At 39.8% G+C, this 24,542-nt stretch overlaps 1 protein-coding gene across 1 annotated transcript in view; it reads left to right on the top strand.

Annotated features, from left to right (window-relative positions):
* LOC136874892 (uncharacterized) overlaps positions 1-24,542 on the top strand; it is a 213,949-nt gene that overhangs the window by 146,065 nt on the left and 43,342 nt on the right. Inside the window, exons 11-12 of the mRNA XM_067148597.2 lie at positions 2,902-3,014; positions 21,186-21,353. Coding sequence (XP_067004698.2) covers positions 2,902-3,014; positions 21,186-21,353 — 281 coding nt within the window. The remainder of the gene's footprint in view (positions 1-2,901; positions 3,015-21,185; positions 21,354-24,542) is intronic.

Here is a 24,542-nt window from a genome sequence, read left to right as displayed (position 1 = left end):
AAATGGGCCGTAAATAGTGTTAATCTCGAACCAGTACGGACCTCAGGTTGAATGTAACAGCGTGCAGAGAGAGTGAGGAACAACTGCTGAATGTCTAACGCCAAATACAAAATACAAAATATACAGAAAACCGACACATACAGCCACGACCATCAAACACGATTCTGAACATCCTCCTAGTCAAAAAAGAGCTACATACAATAATTTAATACAGAGAGCATTTAATGTACCCATGTCCAATATAGAACGTAAAAAAGAACTCAACACTATACGCAAAATCGCATCTTATAATGGCTTCAACAAATGTTTTATAGAACGCATAATAAATAAATTTAAACATCAACCCAATACTAAATTACAAAAAGAAACACCCAAAACAAAAACATATGCTACTTTTACTTTTAACTCTGACATTTTCCGTTTAACCAATATTTTTAAAAAAAGAAATGTCAATATTGCCTTCAAAACCAATAATAGAAATTTAGATATTTTTTACAACTCAAAATCGGTTAATATACAAAACCCATTCGATAGATCAGGTGTATATAGGTTTCATTGCAACGACTGTACCAGTGTTTACCTTGGACAGACTGGGAGATCATTTAATATCAGATACAATGAACATGTCAATGCCATAAAATATAGAAAATTTTCGGCAATAGGTCAGCACATACAGGAATACAAACACAATTTTTACGGTATCAACAAGGACTTGGACATCATCGAAACAATAAATAAAGGCCCACTCCTAGACCTAACAGAGCAATGTTACATTACTTTAGATCAATATTATAATCCCAATTACAATCTAAATGATATTTCGGAAAAACCTACAATTTTATTTGACATGCTTATTTCATTAATTAACAGTTTAAAAATTCCTAAAAATCAATCCGTATATAAAATATTACGTAGCGCGCTAGCCTACTATCCCCGGCAAAGTCCACGCCCCCCTGACACACAGGCACACGCGAACGCAACCTCTCCTGCGTCCCCTTCCCCTACAGCTGAGCCGGCTGGTTGGCGTTAGACATTCAGCAGTTGTTCCTCACTCTCTCTGCACGCTGTTACATTCAACCTGAGGTGAGTTTCATATCTTCAATTCTTTTCTATAGTACCGCGTATCGTTCTCAATAACTCATACTCATTTCACTATTTCCTTTTTTAGGTCCGTACTGGTTCGAGATTAACACTATTTACGGCCCATTTCCATCTGGCACATAAAATAATATTCAAGATCTTAACCATAGTTTCGGCCTCAGCCACACAGTTATTTACAGTGGAAAATACTAGAAGCAATACTCAAACAAGAAAAAACACATCAGGACTTACATAGTCAAACAGACTGTTGTTTCAATAAGTTTTAAGGAAGAAGAACCTGTATTTATTATCTAAAACAGTATAAGTCGCATATTATGAGGAACTAAGAAACTGTGTTAAAAATGACAGAGGTTTTTATAGAAACATCAAATTTCCTGTGTATCAACTATATCAAACCATAGTCTTTTTAAGCACCTAAAAAACAATTCTAGACGCACAAAAAGATACTTTATTTTTTAACAAAACATGTTACTTGTATAACATAAAAAAAAGGGTTAATACTAACTAGCCAAGTTTTAATATTTTCCATGTAAAATAGGACTTGTTGTTTTAAAAACTGGTTAAATGGCAAAAAGTAGATTCTTTTATCAATTTTACATGATTCTATTGTACATAAGGTATACCAAATCATAGACTTTGCCAATTATATATAAAATAATTTTAGATGCACTAAATAATATTGTATTTTTCAAAAAAGACATGTTAATTTGTATAGTACAATGGGCCTATGCTATTTAGCTATATTTTTAATGTTTTTCATGTAAGAATAGGACTTGCTATTGCATATTTTTAAATTTTTGAATGTTCCTTGCTATAAAAAACTCAATGGCTGATGATGGCATAGTGGATTGCCGAAACCGGTACCAAAGATGTATTTTATGATAAGTTAAATAAATATGTGATGTTCTAAATAGACCATTACGATAACGTATTGAATAGGTGGAACCTTTAGCTTTACTAAGCATTGTAAAATCTTGAGTCAATACGGACAAAAAATGAAGTTTTTAATACTAGATAGACCGTGATCCATTCATCTGCGATTTGCCCTTGAAGATGGCTTTTTACTTTGATACTGCTTGATAACTTCCATGGCATCTAGTCATGTCATATTACACACTACACATTTTTAAAAAAAAGTAGAAAACACATTGATGACAGAAAAGTTATAGTCATTGTCGGAAAACTATGCAGATCTTTTTTTCTCCAAATTTCCATTTCAGAATTAAGGGTGGGAAAATAATGCAGGTAAATACAGTATGTCCAATTCTCTTCGATGACTATTGTATTGAACATTTCAAATACAATTACCTTCAATAAAATCCATATATAATTGCTGCCTCAGAGGCAAAAACCATTACTGTAACAACAGCTCTAGGGACATTCCCACCATCAGCTCATTAACAGTGAGTTTGCAGAGCTATTCTTGAAGACATTGAAATATATGTTGAAGGTGGTGCAGTTTTATTTCCATTCCTCCCCAACGTTGTATATGCTTTCCAGCTGTAGAAAATCACATCACAGTAGATTGCTGATTCTCTTCTACTGTGCTTCTCATATTATTTACAGTTTTACAGTACATGTTAAATATTTCACTACAATGTTAGGATGTATTTAGTGATAGAATAATATGAATACGATACTCCTCAAATAGTTTGGTAACAGGACGGTATTTCAAAGAATGAAAATTGGACTTCACAAAAGTCTGTCAAGAATAGTGTTATTTTTCTTTATTTTTGCCTTGCTTTTAAGTTTTTAAAGTTTTATTTCAATACTTCTCATAGTTAAACTTTTCCTTTGCAGTTCGGCCATGCATTGCAACATCTGTTAACCGAAGCATCATATACAGAAGTTTCAGGACTTTCCAATATCGAATGGGATGCTGTTGAAATATGCAGCAATGTCATGGCCCATTGGTAAGTTTGCAGATAATTTGTTATTTCTGCTTGTAATATTTATCAGAATATGTTCATATACTGTAAATTTTTCTTTCTGTCCTCAGTTATTGCATTTAATTGTCTATCATTTGTACTGTGCCATCCTACTTCATGTGCTATATATACTGACTATACAGTTTTTGTGAACTTACCTCTTCATCTCTACGCTGCATATCTTTTCACGTTTAATCCTCCACTCCCTCCCGCTGATATTCGTCTGGTCGCCACATTTGATGCTCATCTGTTTCCTGCGCTGACGTCAGCTGTTTGTGTCACAATACATTTTCTAGAATGATCTCTCCGCCTCTATACACTGACTTAGCAAATGTCATGGGATAGTCACCTAATGGCATGTGGGGCCTCCTCTGGCCCTGGGAACTGCAGTGAGACGCCGTGGAAGTGAGTCGACAAGTCCCTGGTAGTCCTCTGGACGCAGCTGACACCAAATCGTTTTCAGAGTAGCCGTCAATGCTGGTCTGTTCGTGGGTTCAGGATCCATGGCACGCAGCCTGCGTTCCAGGATATCCCAGATACGCTTGATAGGGTTCATATCGGGGCTCCTGGGTGGCCATGGCAGTCGTTGGACCTCCGCTGCATGTTCCTGGAACCATTCCCGGGCAACGTGGGAGCGATGTGGCGGCGCGTTATCATCTTGAAACACCACAGAACCGTTTGGATGCTGGAAGGCCAAAAATGGGTGGAGATGGTCTCCGAGCAGCTCAACATACCGCGTACCATTCCAAGTCTCTTCCAGAACAACTAGGGGGCCCATTCCATACCAGGAAAATGCACCCCAGACCATAACAGAGACACCAGCACCCTGGACCACACCTTCAAGGCAGGCAGGATCCATCGCTTCATGTGGTCTGCGCGATACACAGCATGTTGCAGTTGAAATCGTGATTCGTCCGACCATATCACGTTACACTATTGTTCCAGTGTCCATCCCTGGTGACTGGCGACAAATGCACGTCGTTGTGCCCGATGACATTGGGTTAACAGTGGCACCTGTGTGCTGCACCATACCCCATAGAACCCATGTTCCTACGGATTGTCCACTGGGAGACGTGTCTAGCACGGCCTGTGGTGAATTGAGCCGTGATTTGTTGCACGGTTGCCGGTCTGTCACTATTGACAATCCGTCTCAGATGTCGCCGGTCACGGTCATCGAGGGTGGCTGGATGGCCGGTCGTTCATCTGTTGTGGACAGTGACACCCGCATTCAACCATTCACGATACACCCTGGACACGGTTGATCGTATGAAGCCGAATTCCCGCACCACTTCCGAAATCGCACTTCCCATCCGTCGGGCACCGAACACCATACCCCGTTCAAACGGTGTCAGCTCACGACGACATTCCATGTTACACCTGTCACATGCACAGCCACTGCTCACAAGGTCTCCTATACAACTGCCGCTGGCACAGGGGGCGTGTGGTGCGCAGATAACACACCTGCGCATCAGTGCTTCGCTATCCCATGACATTTGCTCAGTCAATGTATTCTCGCCACCCTGCCTACTTCAGCAGGTGGAATCGAGAAATAGAAAGAGCACAAGACCTCGTCAAGGCATGAGATTCTCTCTGCCCATCACTTCGCTGCTGCTACCCTGAGGTGAGAGATATGGAGACCTTCCTATTCAAATTTTAAAGTTAACCTTTCTTTTCTACGGACATCTTGGTGGGAGTTGAGGGAGTAGTCTACGCTTTGTGGACAGTCAAGATACTTATACTAAGAACTTACCTTCATTCGTGTCAAATTGCAACTATAGAATTGGATGGCTTTCTGCCATAACCTCTATCTGACGTACACTTCGCGTCATGTTCTTTTGATATCCTATTTCTCCCATCCTGACCCTTTATACCATAGGTTTGTACCTTGTATAAGATTTCCTGTCATATTTCATATTTTTATGCATACTTGTATTATTATGGAATGTGTGACTATCACTACAAATCCTAAGTATGTACTATGATCCCTTTGGAACTACTTTCCTATTAATGTTTCACATTTTAAGTATGTGCTGTGATCCCTTCAATCAACTTTTTTCACGTTGCATATCTTCATGTTAATGAATTTTCTTATAACCTATTTCTTCTAAATATCTACTTGGAATTGCTGATAATCCTTTTTGTGTATATCACATATTTATCCATCAGTGCATTTATTTAGCACATGCTTACACTTTGCATTGCTGTTAGGTTTAGCTATTATTTTTGGAAAATCTGTTATTCATCAACAAACTTTAAATATATATTAACTTACTTCAAGTTGGTGCCTCTGTTCATTATCAGCTATGTTTTGAGAATTCGTGTATATCCTAAATTTACTGATATTTATTTGTATATTGCATTCTCACTCCACAGTTTTTCAATTTGTAGTCTATTCCTCTTTAATTGTTAGGATCTAAATTAATTCATATTTAATTGTACGTTCCAAATATTAATTGATGTCTATTTCTATGCTCCTTTTTTATACTATACAGTCTTTCTATTTATTAAAAAAAGATAATCCTGCCAAATTGTTCTTGCTAGAGTATATATTGTTACCCTTTTGCTGGTTCAAAAAGAAAAATATACAAGTTATTTGAAATCCCGTCATCTTGTTTTGCCCTTATGTTCAGCGGTCCTAACGGTCCTCTTTTTCTGAGCCCCTCTTATCATTCTACTGCACACTTTATTGATTATTAGTCTTTGTTTACATTAGCAGCACAGCGTCACATAGTCGTACATACAAAACATCACATAACAGTACTTAACATGAGAACCGCTGGAGGAAAGAAAGAAGGTTAATTCTCTGGTCCTAGTATCATGGTAAGAAATTTGCATGGAGGATATGGAAGATCAAATGAGGCTTGACTCTCTTATCTGTATATACTCAGGTCTATTAGCTAGTTGGCCTTACTATCACTAATTTATTAGAATTTTGCACAACTCTGTTGATTTAGACACAAGTGTAGCCAACATATATTATCAAGACACAAAAATGTAAAATATGCACCTGTAACATTGAAAAAAAAAGATACATTCATAATTTCCTGAAATGCACTCAATACTATCATAAGCAGTTGGCTGGAGAGATAACAGCATAGTTCTAAACCATTTCATGTAATTTCAAATTTCATCTTGTCTAAGAAATAATAATCTATGTATTTTTGGACTGATTTTTTTCTTCAGTGTTATTTAGACCATTAAGTATATCAAATTTTGGAGTAGATAGGCGCTGAAAGAAGATTGACTGTTAGCATTCATGTTATCATATTTTGTTCCCTATTACCACACTTTTACTTCACTGCCACAGACAAAATGATCATTACTTTAATATCATTTGTAAAGAATTTTTTTTTTTTTTTTTTTTTTTTCCATTGAGTTTCTTTCTCAGTGCAAAATGTCTGCTTTTTTTTTTTTTTTTTTTCACTGGACTGCTTCACTTTACAACTTTCCCATTTGTCATTACACACACTGCTCGAAGAATATGGAAATATGCTTGTAAACGTATTGATATAAAGATACCGTACATAATAGGGTTATTTATTTGCAGAAAAGGAGAGTAAACTGCACAAAAGTTTCATCTGTCTGCAGGAGTAGGTAGTTACGGTTAGGAGAAGCAAAAATTGGCAGGCTCCAAACATGTATACCTCTATGGTCCATGAATGGTCTTAAATGACCATACTCCACTACTAGAGCCTAGACATTAACTCAGCAAAAGCCCTTGCCTTAGTACTGAGTGTAAGAGTTGCTGCATTGAGGTGTTAAAAATGTACTCAGTTATCCCAGAAGGTCATAGGTTCGATTCACCTTCAGGAACTTGAGACATTGAGAAACAATATTTCTACTTCTGTAGGGGCATATGGCCCTAAGGTTCACTCAGCTTACATAGAAAATTAGTACAGTACAACCTCGATTCTGTGTCTTTTTGTAAAGATTACAGAAAAAATGTACAATACAGGAAAACTGAAAATTCAGAAACAAATAAAAATAATCAACAATTTGGCTAAATATCACAAAAAATGAAATACATATACGGTAAAACGCTGTTATTATGCACTTCAAGGGACTGTGTTTTAGACGCATAATAAGTGGGACAGAGCTATGGACAGGAAATTATTTGTGAGGTGGAAAAACAATTGGGAAACAATATTTCAGTAATGTATTTTATTATTACTGTATTTTATTTTACTGTATTATCATTATTAACTTTTTATTTGTAATGCCCAACTAAGGAGTGCGTGTGAACTTATTTAGCACAAGGTTTCTTCTTGTCTTCCCAAAATCTCTTCATCCTTTCACTGTGCTGCTTTTTGCATTCTTCCATCCATCCTGTAGCTTGTTTTTTAGGTTGATCAGCAAATTTGTGTTTGTTTATGAGAATTCTGATTTTTTTTTTTTTTTTCTGTCTTGCAAGATTTCTTCATTTCTACCAATTTCCTGAAGATCTTTGTTTATTTCTGTAAGCCAGTTGTGATTTTTTTAGAGATACTGCAAGATGTAGTATTTTCTTTCTTGGCCTATTGTTATCCATCCTGATCAGGTGACCATAGAATTTTAATCTTTTTCTGATGGTGTCTGTGATTTTTTGTGTTACTTTATAGATTTGCTGTGATTTCCTTTTCATCCAAATACCATTTTCGCATTTACGTCCTAGAATTTTCCTCTCGTTTTTTTAATCTTTTTAATTTGTGATCTGCCACCAATTATCAGATTTTTTGATGCATAAAGGACCGGGCGAGTTGGCCATGCAGTTAGGGGTGCGCGACTGTGAGCTTGCATCTGGGAGATAGTGGGTTCGAATCCCACTGTTGGCAGTCGTGAAGTGGTTTTCCATGATTTCCCCGTTTTTGCACCGGGCAAATGCTGGTGCTGTACCTTAATTGAGGCCACAGCTGCTTCCTTGCAACTCCTGGCTTTTCCTGTCCCATCGTCACCATAAGACCTATCTGTGTCGGTGCGATGTAAAGCCACTAGCAAAAAGAAAAAAAGGAGGCATAAAGGGCTTCTGGTTTGACAACTGTGTTGTAGTGTCGTAATTTTGCGTTTTGGTATGTAGATTTATTGTTCTATTTGCTCCAGACAATTTTGTATGCTTTTTGTAATTTTGAAATTCTTTCTTTGTTTGCTTGCTGATTTATCCCATTTGGTTGTATAATTTTGCCTACGTATGGTATTTGAATGTATCTACTTTGTAGGTTTTCCCATATCTAGTAATTAGAGGGTGGTTGTTAGATCCTATTTTGTACCTTCCATATACTTTGTCTTTTCATATGAAATTTGCAGACCTGTTCTTGCCGCTATTTTATGAAGTTTTTCTACGAACTGGAGTGCTGCTTGTTTGTTGTTGGAGAGGATTGCCAAGTCATCTGCAAAGGCAAGGCAATCAAGGTGAATTTTGTTTTCGATATTTCTACCTTTAGTTTCATTTTTCCATTCTGGAACCACTTTTTTCAGAACTAGATTGAATAGTAGTGATGATAATCCATCACCTTATCTGACCCCTGTTGTATTTCGAATGGCTCTGAAATTTCTCTTAAAAATTTAACTTTGGGCTGATGACCTTCGATGTTAGGCCACTTAAAACAACAAGCATCATCATCATCATCAAAATTTAACTTTCGCTGTTGTGCTTGTTAGAGTTTGCTTGATCAATTCCCTTGTTTTTCTGTCGACTTGAAATTTCTCCAGTATGTTAAATAGAGTCTATCGGTCTATTGATTGTAAGCTTTTTTGAAGTTAACAAAGGTATTATTTGTTTTGTTTTACGAATTTTTTAAATAGTTTTTAGGTTTAAGATTTTTTCTGGGCATGATCTTCCTTTTCGAAACCCTGCCTGATATTCTCCAATGAGGTGGTCAGTTTGTTTTTCTAATCTATTCAATATGGCTTTAGAGAAAATTTTGTAGATGACTGATAGTAAAGAAATTCCCCTGTAATTGATTATATCTGATTTATTACCTTTCTTGTAGAGTGGGTGAATTAGTGCACATTTCCAGTCTTATGGAATTTTCTTAGTAATCCAAATGTTCTATATGATTTCTTGAACATTTTTTGATTTCAACATTTCAGCAATTGTCCCATCTTCTCCTGGTGCTGTATTATCTTTCAATTCTTGAATTATTTGCTTGATTTCTTCTAGAGTGGGAGGTTCTGAGTCCGAAGTTGGTGTAGGTTTTTCAAAGGTTAATTGGTTTTGTGGACTTTTGCAATTTAATAGACTTTTCAAGTAGTCTGCAAGAAGTTTGCATTTTTCTTTGTTATTTGTTTCTAATGATCTGTCTGGACGTTTGAAGCAAAGACTGGGAGCTTCGTAACTTTGGAGTTCTTCTTTAAAATTCTTGTAGTAGTTTCTAGATTTCTTTTTCTAGAAGTCTTAGTCGTCTATTTCCTTCAGACGGGTTTGGTCTTGTTTTTGTTCTTCTGCTCTAATAATTTTGGATGTTTCCTTCTGTACTTTTAAGGAATTCTTGCCATTTGATTTCAGATGTATGAGAGTTCCATATTTGCCATGTTCTAATTTTTAGTTCTATTGCTTTGTCACGTGTCATTCCACCATCTGTGTTTCCATTTTCTAGGTGGTGTGCCAATTTTCTGGGACGCCTTGCATACTATATTTTTTTTATTATTCCAGTCTGAGGGGACATTTGATGGTAAATTTGCAAGGAAAATATTGAAATTTAATCTGAAAAATTCTGGGTTAATTTTTGGCGTTTTCATTGTTCTCATTTTGTATCTGTTAGGCTGAAACTTCACTTTTATTAAGGACAAGTAATGATCTGAATCTATAATAATAATAATTTTTATTATTACAGCACGTTATTGTATATTACTGTAGTTCTGATGCAAAATGCAAATTTTATCTCACTTTCTATTAAAAACGTCTGATTGATGATCTTTGAGTGTGTGTACTACTGCTGTGAACAATTACATTTTCTATGCGGTTTAAGTACAAAGGCCATCCGGAAAGTGGTACCCGTTTGTGCAATAAAGACACAGGAGTAAATATTAACAAATACACTCATTTTTATTGGAAAGAGCATACTTTACACTACTTCTCCACATAATCCCCAAGCAAATTTAGGCATTTCTCATAACGTGGGACAAGTTTTTATATTCTAGCGTCATAGTCCTCCACCGCCAGCGTATTGAGATACGTAGTCATGGCTCTTTTAAGCTTCGTAAAGAGATGAAAATCCGAAAGGGCCAAGTCCGGGCTATATGGGTGATGATCGAAGGTTTCCCACTTGAATTGCTGCAAAAGTTGTTGTGTTATCGCAGCTGCATGAGGCCTGGCATTGTCATGAAGGAGAATGACGCCTGTCGACAATAGACCGCCGTCGATTTTGTATTGCCCGCCATGATTTTTTTAATGTTTCACAATACGCATTAGCTTTAATTGTGTCTCCACGGGCCATAAAATCAATGAGCAGTACACCTCGGTGATCCCAGAAAACGGTTGCCATGAGTTTCCTGGTGGACAGAACTGTCTTGAATTTTTTTGGTTTGGTTAGTGAATGAGCATGATGCCACTCCATTGACTGTCGTTTACTCTCAAGTGATGCATAACAAACCCATGTTTCATCCCCAGTAATGATGTGAGTCAGGAAAGAGTCCCCTTCATCGGAATAACGTCCCAGAAACGTCAGTGCTGCAGCCATACACTTGGTTTTGTGCTCCTCTGTAAGCATGCGAGGGACCATCCGTGCACAGATTTTTTAATAATGCAGATGGTCTTTGACAATTTCATGAACAATTGTTTGAGACACATTAGGAAAATGTTCACAGAGTTCATCAATTGTGACGCGCCGATCGTTCCTCACGCATTCGTCTACTGCGCTCAGCAGTTGGTCTGTAATGACAGATGGTCTCCCTGAATGCTCCTCGTTGTGTGTATTCCCCCTCCCCAGGTTGAAGTTGCGACATCAGCGCCGAACAGACAACTCGTCCATCACATTGTCTCCATACACCTCCATTAATTGGCGATTAATATCACAAGGTTGAACGTTTCAGGCATTAAGAAATTTAATCATGGCCCTCACTTCACATCTGGTGGGGTTCTCAATTTGTTTAAACAATTTAAACGATCACATACACAACACAGGCAATGCTAGCGTAACGCATCCTCGCGCAGAGCAGACAGACAAGCCACTGACGCGGTCTGACCTTGCCCAGCGGCTACCCGAGTCATCAGCACTTCATGCGGTGCTAATCGGTACTACTTTCCGGATGGCCCTCGTAACTGTTCACATCACTTGATACGCCACTAGAAATAACAGTGATCATGTAGTTTGGGAGCAGACTGATTGCTCTGAGAGCTTCATTTCGTGTAGGGACTATTTCATCTCCAGATTCAATTTCCTCATCACTGTCTTCATCTTGGACAGTAGCGGCAGCATGATCCGCGACCATGTCATCGACATCATGTATTGCTGATCTCACTAGATAATTGTCAACTGACACAAGATCTTCCAAGTTAACATCTAACTTCTCCCGTACAGCAGTCCAATCCTTGTCATTATCATTTTTCACAGGGGCATTTGTTTTGCCAGGTGTTGCACCATGTCCCCAAAAAAAAAAATGTAAAAAAAGGCAAATTAACCCCTTGGCGAAACAAAAGCATTTTATACAGAATATATCCTTTGATGTCGTATCTTAGGGAATGGACAGGCTGGGCACTTGGGTTCGAAAATCATATTGACCTTGACTAAAAACAACACACTGACACCATTAAAATCTTACTCTAATTTCTTTAAAACAAACTAGGATATACCACCTATACTTTAAACACATTACAGCACCTTGCTTCTCAAAATATTCCTGAAAATTGTTCACCTCTCAAATTGACATAGATAAACAGTTTGTTAGTCTTTGAAAAGCCTTTAAAGCACACACAACAATATTTCACTTTACAACATTTTGGGCCGATTGCAGAAACGGTGTTTAGACGATGTCTACGATTAAACAATGTCTAAGTGTGGCTGTCGCATTGCAGATACGCTATTTATCACTTAGACACTGTCTAAAACCAATGTTCAACCAGCCATGTTTAAACACTGTCAAGAACACTGTTTAACCTCAAATGTGAGGAGTAAATCACAATCAGAAGTAATGTAGGCTACCATGAAGCATATACCGATAATTTGCATTATCATGTTGAGACGATTCCGGGTCATCTGGTGCGAAATCACAACAGTTCATTTGAAATACTGTATATAGGGAGGTACAGCTTAAAATACGATTTTGCTTTTCAGGAGACTTGTTTCTTGAGACTGACAAAGGGACAGTCCAATAACTGTCAACTTGACTACAATTCTTGGCAACCAATTTATTTTATTATACACGGGATAATTTCCATAGAATTATAGGTCACTTCGACTACATACATATCAGAATTACTTGTCCCAATCGTCAAAGGGCTGTCATATACATCAACCGGGAGGGATACAATTATATTTACTGCCAGTTAAGCACACATAATAGTGACAACTAAAAGGTAGGTTGTGTGTGGGTTTTATTTTTGGTAATCGTGGTGCTATTCAGATGAATATTCCTCAATTATGAGATAGGAAAAGGCAGGGACTGGGGAAGAAGAGCTGTGGCCATAATAACGGCCCTAGGATTTACAGTACCTGGTGTAAAAATAGGGAAACTACGAAAAACAATCTTCAGGACTGCTGATGATGTGTTTTGGTCCTATGATCTCCAGAATGCAAGCTACATCTATATGGCCTGTACAACTTGTTTGGTTACACGCTACTATTGTTTCATCTTCCCTTTGCCGAAGCTATTTAGATTACACTCACTGTAACAACACTATATTCAAAGCTACACTTCCTTGTATGGTGGCGTGTTGCTTTAGTATCAATAATATTATGAGATTTAATTCCACCGAAAGCCATACTCGTATCTGTGGGCAAGTTATGCTTATGCTTAGCCATATTTGAATAGTGTGTTGGAAGACGACAGCTGACTATAATTCTTTGCACAAGAGATTAATCCTGATGTAAACAGATAGGTGGAGCACCTTGTCTTTGGATGTGGACATAGACATAGTTCATTGGAGAAGCAAGCGTCGCACTCATTCGGCTGTATGTGACCTCGAAGGAAAGTAGTACATCACATTAATTTTATTTTACTACGTTTAGAGAGTTTGTAAGGGTATGCAATCAAATTATAATATGGTTATCATCAGGGAACGGATTTATATGTAAATACATCTCTCTTTAGGAAGCTAAAATTTATATTTTGCATTATCTTTACGAATCATGACATGTGGCGTTGAAAAATGGAGTATTCATTTTCCATATTTTTCCATATTTTGGAGTTTAGCACATATGTTCCATATTCTTCGTCATTAAAATCAATATAGTCCATATTTTGGCTAAAAAGTAATAAATTATATTAAATTAGCAGTCCTCTCAATAGTGGAGAAATAAATTTAAAAATCTATATTTGAAAATTTAATATTTTAACTGGTGTGCAGGTCATTATCACGCCTGGCCACATCTGGGCTGATAAAATAAGGTGATAAGCGGTGCGAAGAAAGAGAGAGGTTGAGCCTGGAAGTGGTGGAGATCAGCCGGTCAGTACCTTGACTATATGAATCACACTAATAAGCTGCATTACATAACATCGACTGTGTCTGTGCCATAATTTTGTAACTATGGAAATCTCATTCATCGACGATGTGCTAGTGGTTTCCGGATTAGTTCGTAATTAGTTTGTGTGCAGTTGTATATTGATATTCATTGAAGACATTAACATTGTTACAATATGCCTAAAGTAGCTCAGTCAACCAGTTTAAAATTGAAAAGTTGCATATCTGAATTTAAAGAAGATGGTTTATCAACTGACAGTAAGATGTTATTTTGTAATTTGTGTCATTGTACAGTGACATCTACTCAAAGGTTCCTTGTGCAACAGCACGTTTCAACCAGTAAACACCAGGCTAACAAACAACAAGATTCCAAGCAGAGACAGATGTTTTTGACACAACCAGCAACTTCCAGTGTAACGTCCGAGTTCAACACCGATCTCTGCCATGCTCTCATCTCTGCTGACATACCTCTCTTCGTACTGAATAATCAGTGCTTCAGGGAATTCCTTAAGAAATATACTAAACGCTCCATCCCGGATGAGTCAGCATTCAGAAAAACGTACTGTTCAGCTATACGCAATGAAACTGTTCGGAAGATAAGGCAAGGGATTAAAGACGGTCCAATTTGGGTTTCCATTGATGAGACAACAGACAAAGAAGGCAGGCTGATTGGCAACATAATCATTGGTTTGTTAAGTGAAGATTATTGTAAATGGATTCTCTTACACAGTGATGTTCTAGAAAAGTGTGATAACAAAACTACAGCAAAACTGTTCAATTAGGCTATGGGTATCCTCTGGCCACAGGGCTTTAAGTATAATAAAGTGTGACTTTTTATTAGCAATGCCACACCTTATATGATAAAAGCCAGAGGAGCATTATATGTTGTATATCCTAAGATGACTCGTTTAACATGTGTAGCACATGCCTTTCATCGTGTGGTAAAAGTGGTAAGAGGCAGTTACCCCAACTTTCTGAAACTTGTGAAAGTGAATAAAACTGTGGAACAACTAAATCATGGTAAAGGTAAAGTTGCAGATTTAGCAAACATGAAGATGGCCACTGTACTTTCACAGAACCCTGGATATGAAGAAATGACAAAGGTTGCTGCAATGCTGTGTGGAGATTTAAGTGTAAACTTTACCTTGGATTTAACCCCAGCAGATATTGTGAAGTTGAATTATGCCCCCATTACCTCTTCTGATATTGACCACAGTTTCCGTCAATATAAATCTGTCCTTAGAGATAATAAGGAGAAGATTCACTTTCCAGCACTTGAAAGAACATTTTGTAATCCATTGTTTTGGTAACAGAGAATAAAAGATTGTGTGTTCTTCAAATATATTGAATGAGAAGTGCTACATTATGTTACATGCAGATCTACTTTGTTTAGCTTCTTTAAGCTTTGATATTAAATAGAAATTAATGTTATATGTGTAATAGAAATTAATGTTATACATGTTACCGTAGACAGCCTACTGTGGCCAACTTGGTAACATTTAAGAAACTCCGCGTTAAGGCGCGAGTTCTTATTCGCCGAAGTAAGAAGGCTTCATGGGAGAAATATGTGTCGTCTATGACATCACACACTCAATCATCTCAAGTGTGGACTAAGCTTCGACATATTTTGGGTATCCAAGGATCCTCTTCTGTACCGGAAATGTCCATTGCAGGCAGTGTCGTCACTGACACACTCTCCATTGCTAACCATCTAGCTAGTCATTTCACGGATGTATCTGGCTCCAGGAATTACCATCGTGATTTCCTCACTCTGAAGCGGGAGGCAGAATGTCATCAACTTAGTTTTGCCACTCAAGCTTCAGAGAACTACAACGTGCCCTTTACGGAGTGGGAACTCCGCAGCGCCTTAGCGCTTTGCAAGGACACGTCTCCTGGACCAGACAACATCCATCACCAGATGTTGAAACACCTTAGTGATGATAGTCTAATATATCTCCTTTGTGTGTTCAACCGAATCTGGATAGAGGGTGATTTTCCGTCTCATTGGCGAAAGGGCATAGTCATTCCTGTCCTCAAGCCTGACAAAGATCCTAACTATGCAGGAAGTTACAGACCGATTTGTCTTACAAACTGCCTGTGTAAGCTATTTGAGAGGATGGTTAATCGCTGACTTGTGTGGTGTCTGGAGAAACAAGGACTCTTGTCCGAGTACCATTGTGGTTTTCGAGCCGCTCGCTCGACCACTGACCACTTGGTACGCTTGGAGAGCTCTCTCCAGGATGCATTTCTCCACAAACAGCATTTGGTAGCTGTTTTCTTTGATTTAGAAAAGGCCTATGACACCACATGGCGATGTGGTATACTTTCAGTCCTGCATCAGTGGAGATTCCGATTTCACTTGCCGGTATTTATTGCGAATTTTTTGTCCCTCCATCTATTCCATGTCCGAGTAGGGAGGACATATTCGCAATACCACGTTCAGGAAAATGGGGTTCCACAGGGATCGGTCCTTAGTGTCATTCTGTTCACGATTGCCATCAACAGTATTGTTGCTGCTGCTGGTTCAGCAGTAATACCGTCGCTCTATGTGGACGATTTTGCTCTGCACTACAGCTCGCGTAATATGGCAGTCGCAGAGTCTCAATTACAGCAAGCTATTAGGAGAGTGGAACAGTGGGCCTTAGAACATGGCTTTCGGTTTTCCACTGCATAGTCCTCCGTTGTCCACTTTTGTCAGCTCCGTACTCTTCATCCACAACCTGAGCTTTATTTAGGAAATGTCGTTCTTCCAGTTGTTGACACTTACCGATTTCTTGGGCTCCTTTTTGATAGCAAATTATCATGGGAGCCACACGTGCGGCAGTTAAAAGTGCAATGCACTAAGAAGCTCCCAAGCCACATGGGTGTAGAGGGAAATGAGTTAGCAGATCAGGCTGCCAAGGAGGCAGTTACACTGCCCCTGTTGCCATACAAGGTTCTCAGCAAGTGATATTCGCTCTCAGCTGAGATTTGAATGTACCTACAACATGTACCTACAACACTTGAATGTACCTCCTAAGGCAAATTTTAAATGTTACGTTAAAATGATAAGGGTATGGCACGTATGACCATCTAAAACACATGACAGCACCTATAAAGTCACTGTTTAGATTATAACCAGTTGAAATGATGAGGTGCATCTGACCGTAAAATATAAAAATTTGTAGTAGGTATCCCAGTTGTTGAATCTTGATAAATAAGAGAATAGTCCAGCTTGAGGTGCATAGATCATAAGGTAACATATGTTATCAGTGGGAAGAATAAACCATGTTCTCTTAAGTTGCCGTAAATAACAGGCTTAATTCAGGTGGTTTCAAAGCCAACAGTGTGGTCGTATGAAGATCACAATTTGAATCAACGTCACGATTACCACTTCAGTATGGAAACATGCAGACCTTGAGCAGCTTGATGGCACAGATGGCAACCGTTTGCTGTATGCTGCTTGTCCTCGAGCAACGCAGCCGGTTGGAATACGCTTGGATAGCAGTCACAGATTGCTTCACGTACCTTCGGTTCCTTACCTTGTCAGACAACCAAGTGGGGTACGTCTGTGGGTAGTACGACGTCCTGAAATAATCCTGGATCTGCACACTGGCCCGAAGGAAAACGCGAACCCTTTGATTTATCGGAGGCTCTTCCTGTCCGTTGTTGGCCGGTATCCAGGCTCAGTCGTCGTTTACACGGATGGCTCGAGAACAGACACTAAAGTGGGTTGTGCATTCGTTGTTGACACTGATAGGTTTCTTTATGCTCTCCTGGAAACCTGTAGTGTGTACACTGCAGAGCTCTATGCTATCTGTGAAGCTCTGCGGTACGCACTGTCCAATGAGCGCCGACACTTTCCTGTGTGTACTGACTACTTGAGCTCGCTACAGTTTATTGATACCTGTTTCCCTCAGCACCCTCTGGTGCAGCGGATCCAGGACCTGCTGGCCGGGTGTTCGGATGCAGGCACCAGAATCACATTTCTGTGGCTCCCAAGCCACATGCATGTAGAGGGAAACGAGTTAGCAGATCAGGCTGCCAAGGAGGCAGTTACACTGCCCCCGTTGCTGTACAAGGTTCCAGCAAGTGATATTCGCTCCCAGGTGAGACATCTAGTTATATCCCATTGGGAGATGGAATGGCAGGCGACTCCTCTGCCAAATAAGCTGAGAGCGATAAAAGGTACAACGAAGGTATGGAGGACTTTCCTTCGGGCTTCTGGGAGGAAAGCAGTGGTATTATGTCATCTTCAGATCGGCCACAGTATTCTGACGCTTTCCCATTTATTGAAAGGAGAACCCCCTCCGGTGTGTACTTGCGGCAATCATCTTACCGTGGTACACATCGTTACGGAGTGCGTGGACCTGGTCAATCTGCGCCATAGTCTAAAACTTCCGCGTACCATCTCCCTCATGCTGCGAGATGACAAGCAGTCAGCAGACCTCATCATCCGCTTTATGAGGGATAGTGGTCTTTTTTATCGTGAGTAATGATGTCCTTTGTCCTAGTGTATTTGTGTTAATTGCGCTTTTATCCCATTGACCTCATTTTAGTTTGTATTGCATATTTTAATATGTTATTTTAATGTCTAACGTAAATTATATTATCACGTGTTGGCGGGGTAAATAAATGAATAAATGAGACGATAGCCAAGCTTACAAGTTACACAAGTACACTTACACACTTACGGTTCGCGCGCTCTCTCTCTTAGTTTCTCTTAGGTTCCATCTACAATGACACACACGCATATACACAGAGTCATCGATTATTTACAGTACACTCTCTCAGCCACTCGGTCACACCTGTTAGCACTGTCACGGTCCACAGCCTACATGTCAGCCTCGCAGGTCGGGATAGTATCCGCTGTTCACTGTCCGTCGAACCCCGTTCGCGGTCTACACACGTCGTCTCCTAGTGTTCCCTTCTTCGCCGCTCCAGAACACTCCAGGTTCTCCTCCAGCAGCCAGCCTCAAGGGACACACACACACACGCGACGTCAGGGGAACAGGCACGAGTCCTCGGCTCCAACAGGCTGATACTCGATCAGGCTGACATCTCAGCCCAGGCTACCACTGACTGCGCTCCAGCGAACTCAGTCTCGCTCCCACTCGCTCACTAACTCACTCTAACTCTCGCTCTCCACTTCGCACTCTCCAGTTCTCACTGACTCCAAGCAGGTCGTTCCTCTCTTATATACCTGCGCTAGTTCTTCTAGAATCGTCCGGATGCTGGACGGGTCCAAGAACATTGCGAGATGGAACACTCCAGATTAATCGCGGAGTCATTTCTGTTGTCCCACGCGGCGCGACTGTGGACAGAAGAGAGAAGGGCCCGCCCAGCACGTAAATTTTGCTCGCGATTGGCGCGCTCGAGTCTAAGGGGGTGGGGGCGATGGATGACGAGCTTGGCGCGTAGCAACTTGACATGGCGGACCCTGTACCCATTACAATATATATATATATATCTGCACTTCCAGGCAATGCCTTGTAACTACTGCAAGCTATTGAAATACTGAACAGATAAACGTTGACTCAACTAAGTGTAAATAACAAGGATAATGGGTGCCACCTGCAAAACAATTGCAGGAATATTTAATTATGTAGAGCAACGAGCCACTCCCTCTCCCAAGGCGACAGTCATCAGGCTGACGAGGCTCCAGACTTGCTTTATAACCTTACCTGTTGCTATATAACCCCTGAAATTAAATTTGGGTAACATGCCAGCTTCAGCCTTACTCCACTGACAAAAGACTCACTTTAAGTTTGATTCTATGACTTTACTCCCAGAATAAGAATTAATATGTGACAAACACCAACAAGTATAAACACTTATGCAACCCACTTAGTGCTTGCTGTTTACATAGAGCAAATATACACAATACAACCCAACAAAATCATCTCTTCACGAGATTTACTCGTTTGCCGTCTCTAAAGGCAAATTACAAATCATTAAAATCACTAATAAAAAATATAGAACATCATTATACTTTTCACATACCTCCAGGTAAGAGCCCCTTCGCACTCCACTGTTACCGTGAATCCTAATCTGGTAGAGAAAAGTACGACGACTATTTCTCTACATATGGATGCAACCTTCTTTAAGACAAGCATCCCTAACCTTATTTACACTTCTTCGTCGACGTCTTGAATTCTTTCCAATTGCTGGCTGGACAGAAAGCGTTACATGTCCGGAGGCAAGCAAACAGCAAAATTCTCCATCAACTGAAGCTGCATACTCGGGTGACAAGTTCCAAGTAAACACTTTCTTTTTCAGAAAGTCCACTGCAATGCCGGTAAGTCGTTGCGATTATACCATGTTCACTCCGTAACAGATAATCACGAACAATAGCAGATTGTATAGCAAACTGCGCAAATACGTCGCTCCCGCAGACCAGTACAAATGAGAAACACACAGTATCAGCATCAGAGTCAGAAACAGAATGAGAATGAGAATCAGAATAACTCGCCGCACACGCGTACACACTTATATATGCTTGCTACACGTGGTTATCGCTTCCTAAGTTTACTGGTAGCAACGCTCACACCGGCACTTCTTCCCGCGTCACTCTGTCAACCCAAACCTCGCTCAAAACAAAGCCCTCGCATTGGCTATCGAGTATATGATGTGACATAGACCGTCCACTCATGTATGTCCACATTGATTCACTCCAATTCTTCAACCGATACAACCTGCCGTACCCCGTGTTTCAAAGCCACTTAGTTGCAACACACACAACCGACCTCAACCGTCCTTCCCGATATAGTCGCTGTTTTCCCGGTTGCACAATCCTTACGGCTAGGCCATATTTACAGACTCTTACCCAAACGGAAATTTACACAAAATATAAATAATATAAATATAACTACACATTCTTCTTATAATATTACGTTTTTACATGGTAAATAAACAAAATTACATGATTTTAACATTACAAATTATATACGAAAATTTTCTAACCTAAAAACTCGGGGATCGTACATACGTACGGTTACAGCCTTATTGCTTTGTTTTCTGTATTTTCTCTTATTTGATTAGAAAATAAGGCATTGTGAATTAGATCCACTGATTGTTTTAATCTCATACTCATTTTTCTTCATCACCATTTTTTAACTTTATTCAGTGGATATATTTTCAAATTTTAACTATCGTATATCATGTCGTCCATCTCATTCCAATAGGAGCCGATGACATTCGATGTTAGGCATCATCATCATCATCATCATCATCAGTATATGACACTTGTATAACACAACTGGTAAAGTGGTAAACTACACTGATGCTAGGAGCAGTTTTACAGACTGACTTCAGACACAAAACATGGCTGTCAACATTATAACATGAGTCATCAGCCGGACTTGAGACTGTCACTAGGTCTGGCGCATATGTCATCAAAAGCGGGAACAGGACAACCTGTTCTACACTAGCCCTTTGAAAATATACTAGTAATCTAAAAGTGTGTCGCAATGAATCCTTACGTTAAAAGAATGTTGTAATAATATGCTGCCATAATTATTAAATACAACTTTTGATGAATGCAAGTTGATAATTTTTTTTTGTTTTTTTGTTGCTTGTCTTAGGTTGTATGATCGTTCTTTATTGAAGAAATTGAGTAGCCATTATGAAAGTGAAGTATCCCTGCCCGATGAAGTTTTGGACAAAATAATCCATGTCCGTCAGCACATGGCTGCCTACGATCTGTGTCAGGAGCTGTATTTGGCTACTCTTGATCTGGAGCTCCATTCATCGTGAGTTATATCTTAAAATCTCTAAGAATCCCACAGTGAACTATACAAATATTACTACACGAAATGAAATGCTTATATCTGTATGTCTCATTTCTCCTCTTAATTATAATAATAATAACATCATCATCCTCAAAGTTTCCTTTTATCCAGATGCATCTGGATCTGGACAAATATTATTCCTCGTCAGTTTATTCTGTGACTCCTCACTAATGTCCAGTCCAGATCCTATTGCCTTGTGTTGTTCATAATTAAGTTTATTCATCATAATCTGAGGGTCTTCCTCAACCTCTCTCTCCTCTCATTTACAATTCCATTATTTGTTTTGGCAGTTTTTCTTCATTCAGTTGTTTAATATGTCCAGACCATCTCATATTTATTTAGCTTTTTTTGTGCTCTCTCTTTTAATTTTTTTTTTTTTTTTTTAATCTGTCCTGGTTCGTGAACGATGGGCAACGGATGAGTGATCTAGTAAGTGGTCTTGAGAGTCAGGATACCAGTTACTATGGAATAGGAGTGGACATCTCAGACATATTCGGAGTCATGGCCCTCTTTGTGCTCAGGTGGCTAGGGCTATACAATCCACTGTGGTCCCTAACCCATTAGAGGAAAGATCCTTACTGGGACTATGTGTAATTAGGGTAGCATCTTGCTTCATCCGTCTCTATTTGGAACATGTCAAATTCGACTTGGAGACTGATAATCAAGCCTTAAGCTGGGTCTTAGGTAGGCCGCGTCGTACCGGTCGTATAGCCCGGTGGGCTATCCGAATTTCGCCATTCCAATTTGACGTTAGGCATATCAGAGGTACTGAAATGGTTGTCGCAGACGGACTCAGCCGTATGTTTTCCAACGACGTCGAGACCCATGAACCGGTCGATAGTTCATCACCTCCCGAGTCCATACTATCTGAGGTTAATGCCATCTTAACAGATGCTCCCATGCTCTTTAGGGACATTGAGAAATATCAACATGAAGATCCGACGCTGGCTCCGATAATGGAAACCCTTTCTTCTGGGGAATATGTTGTCCCTTATGTACTGAGGAATGGTGTTTTATGTTGCCCTTCGAGGCATGATAAGATGATGAAAGTTGTCGTCCCAGCTGTTCTTGTACCTATGATCTTCAAGTACTATCATGAGACCCCACTGGGGGGGGGGGGCATTTAGGCATCTTCAAAACCCGTGAAAAGATCCAGGAAATGTTTATCTGGAAGGGTATGGACGGTGAAATTCGTGAACTAGTAAAGGCTTGTAAATCCTGCTTGCTTAGTAAACCCACCATGTCTACCAAGGTAGGCCTTTTGTCTTCTCATCAAGCGTCGCGCCCAATGTAACGCCTGTATATTGATTATGTAGGACCTTTCCCCCAGTCAAAGGGAAATGCCAACAAGTTTATCTTTGTATGTGTAGATGGTTTTACAAGATTTTCCTGGTTATTTCAGACTAAGCTGGCTACCGCTCAGTCCACCATTACTTGTTTAAATTCAATCTTTGCTTCTTTTGGTCCGTGTCAATATATTGTGTCTGACAATGCTAAGGCTTTCACATCCAATCTATTTCGTAAATTCTGTTTTGATCTGTCCATATCTCATGTGACTACTTCTGCTTATTATCCCCAACCATCTCTTGCCAAAAGAGTTAATCATAATCTGAGGTCCGCGCTGATTGCCTATCATCATGAAGATCATTCCCGGTGGGACACGTCCCTGCATTGGATAGCTTTCGCTCTGAACTCGGCTGTTCATGAATCACATAAATTTACTCCAGCTTCGTTGATGTTCAATTTTGTTCCCAACACGCCGCTCTCCAACATTTGGTCCTTGAGCGATATTTTACCTGAGACAATAGATCCCGATAATATTAAAGATCTTTGGAAGAAGGCTAAAGCCAATCTTAAAGTGTCTCATGAAAAGGTTAGGGAAAGATATGATCATGGACGGAGACCCGCCCATTTGAAGGTAGGTGACCAGGTGATGGTCAAGAATTTTGTTCCCGCGGGCAAGCTTGCCCCCAGATTTCATGAGCCGTGCATAATTCTAGATTTCCTTACGCTGGTCACGTTGTTATTAAGCAATCCAGCCACCGAGAGGATATTTAGGGTTCACCTGTCACAGGTCAAACCGGTGTAATTTCTATGCTAACTTGTTATGTATATTCTTGAAAGAATTAGGAAGGTTATATTTTTTGGGGCGGGTTTCTTTTAAGGCCTTCTGCCCTTGGAATCTGTTTCCTTGTATGTAAGCATTTTTGTAAAACCTTCCCCGAACCGTTAAACTGCCATCCTGTCCTTGCCATGGCCATTACCATGCTCCCGTCTCCTGCTAACATAAAACTGTGGCTTATTGGAATGAAATAAATATCTCCACGCCGCTGGCCCCTCAACCTCACCACAAAGACTGTACCCTAAAATAATTATGGTCCAACAAAATTCTGCCGCCGAGCTTTAATGTTTCACTGACCCCGCAGCCGCGCGGCACCGTTCCGCCACTGAGGTGGGGTAAGGGCCCGCTCTACTCCAGTCAGGTCAACCTGCGTACGGTGAGCCGGAGTCCTCCTCCCGGCCAAGGCTGATGTGCGGCGCACAACCTGCAACTTGCCTGCGACCTATATGTTCGCCGCGGGCGCGGCGTGCTTCAACTCCACTACTCCTCTCATAGTGCGGGCGAGCGGTATCTCAGGGTACTTGAGTGGTCCGAGTGGCCTCCTCTGGACACAAGCAGCGGCGGCTGTGCTGGCCGTCAAACTTAATCAACATTGAATGTACTTAATCAGCTACATGGACATTACCTACATTTTTGGATTCAACCGCAATATCTGGTGGATTTAGAAAATTTTTCCTCACTTTTAAAAACTAAGTTTCCTTCTGAATTCAACCTCTACAAGCATAAAGACCTTACATCTAAAGTAACTACAAAGAATTTTGAAACTGGATCCAATTATTTAAGAAAATTTGGTTGTAAAGACTTCTGCAATTAACTTATATATCAACATCATAACTTGGACCTTATTTTAAAACAAAAGTTTATGTTCCTCTGTGTACCTCTTAGAGGGTCTTTAGGGGGGGGAGGTCTGTACCGGGTGGTACACCTCCACGCCGCTAATTCAAACTTTGCGCCAGTTAAAACTCCTCTTCTGGAGGAAGCCTGAACTTTAACTTCCATATTAATTTAACGATTTCTCAGAAGATGTA

This window comes from Anabrus simplex, chromosome 5 (genome assembly GCF_040414725.1).
Source record: "Anabrus simplex isolate iqAnaSimp1 chromosome 5, ASM4041472v1, whole genome shotgun sequence".
Lineage (NCBI taxonomy): Eukaryota > Metazoa > Arthropoda > Insecta > Orthoptera > Tettigoniidae > Anabrus > Anabrus simplex.
Note: the sequence above shows the minus strand (reverse complement) of the source record. Positions and strands in the feature narration are given on the sequence as shown.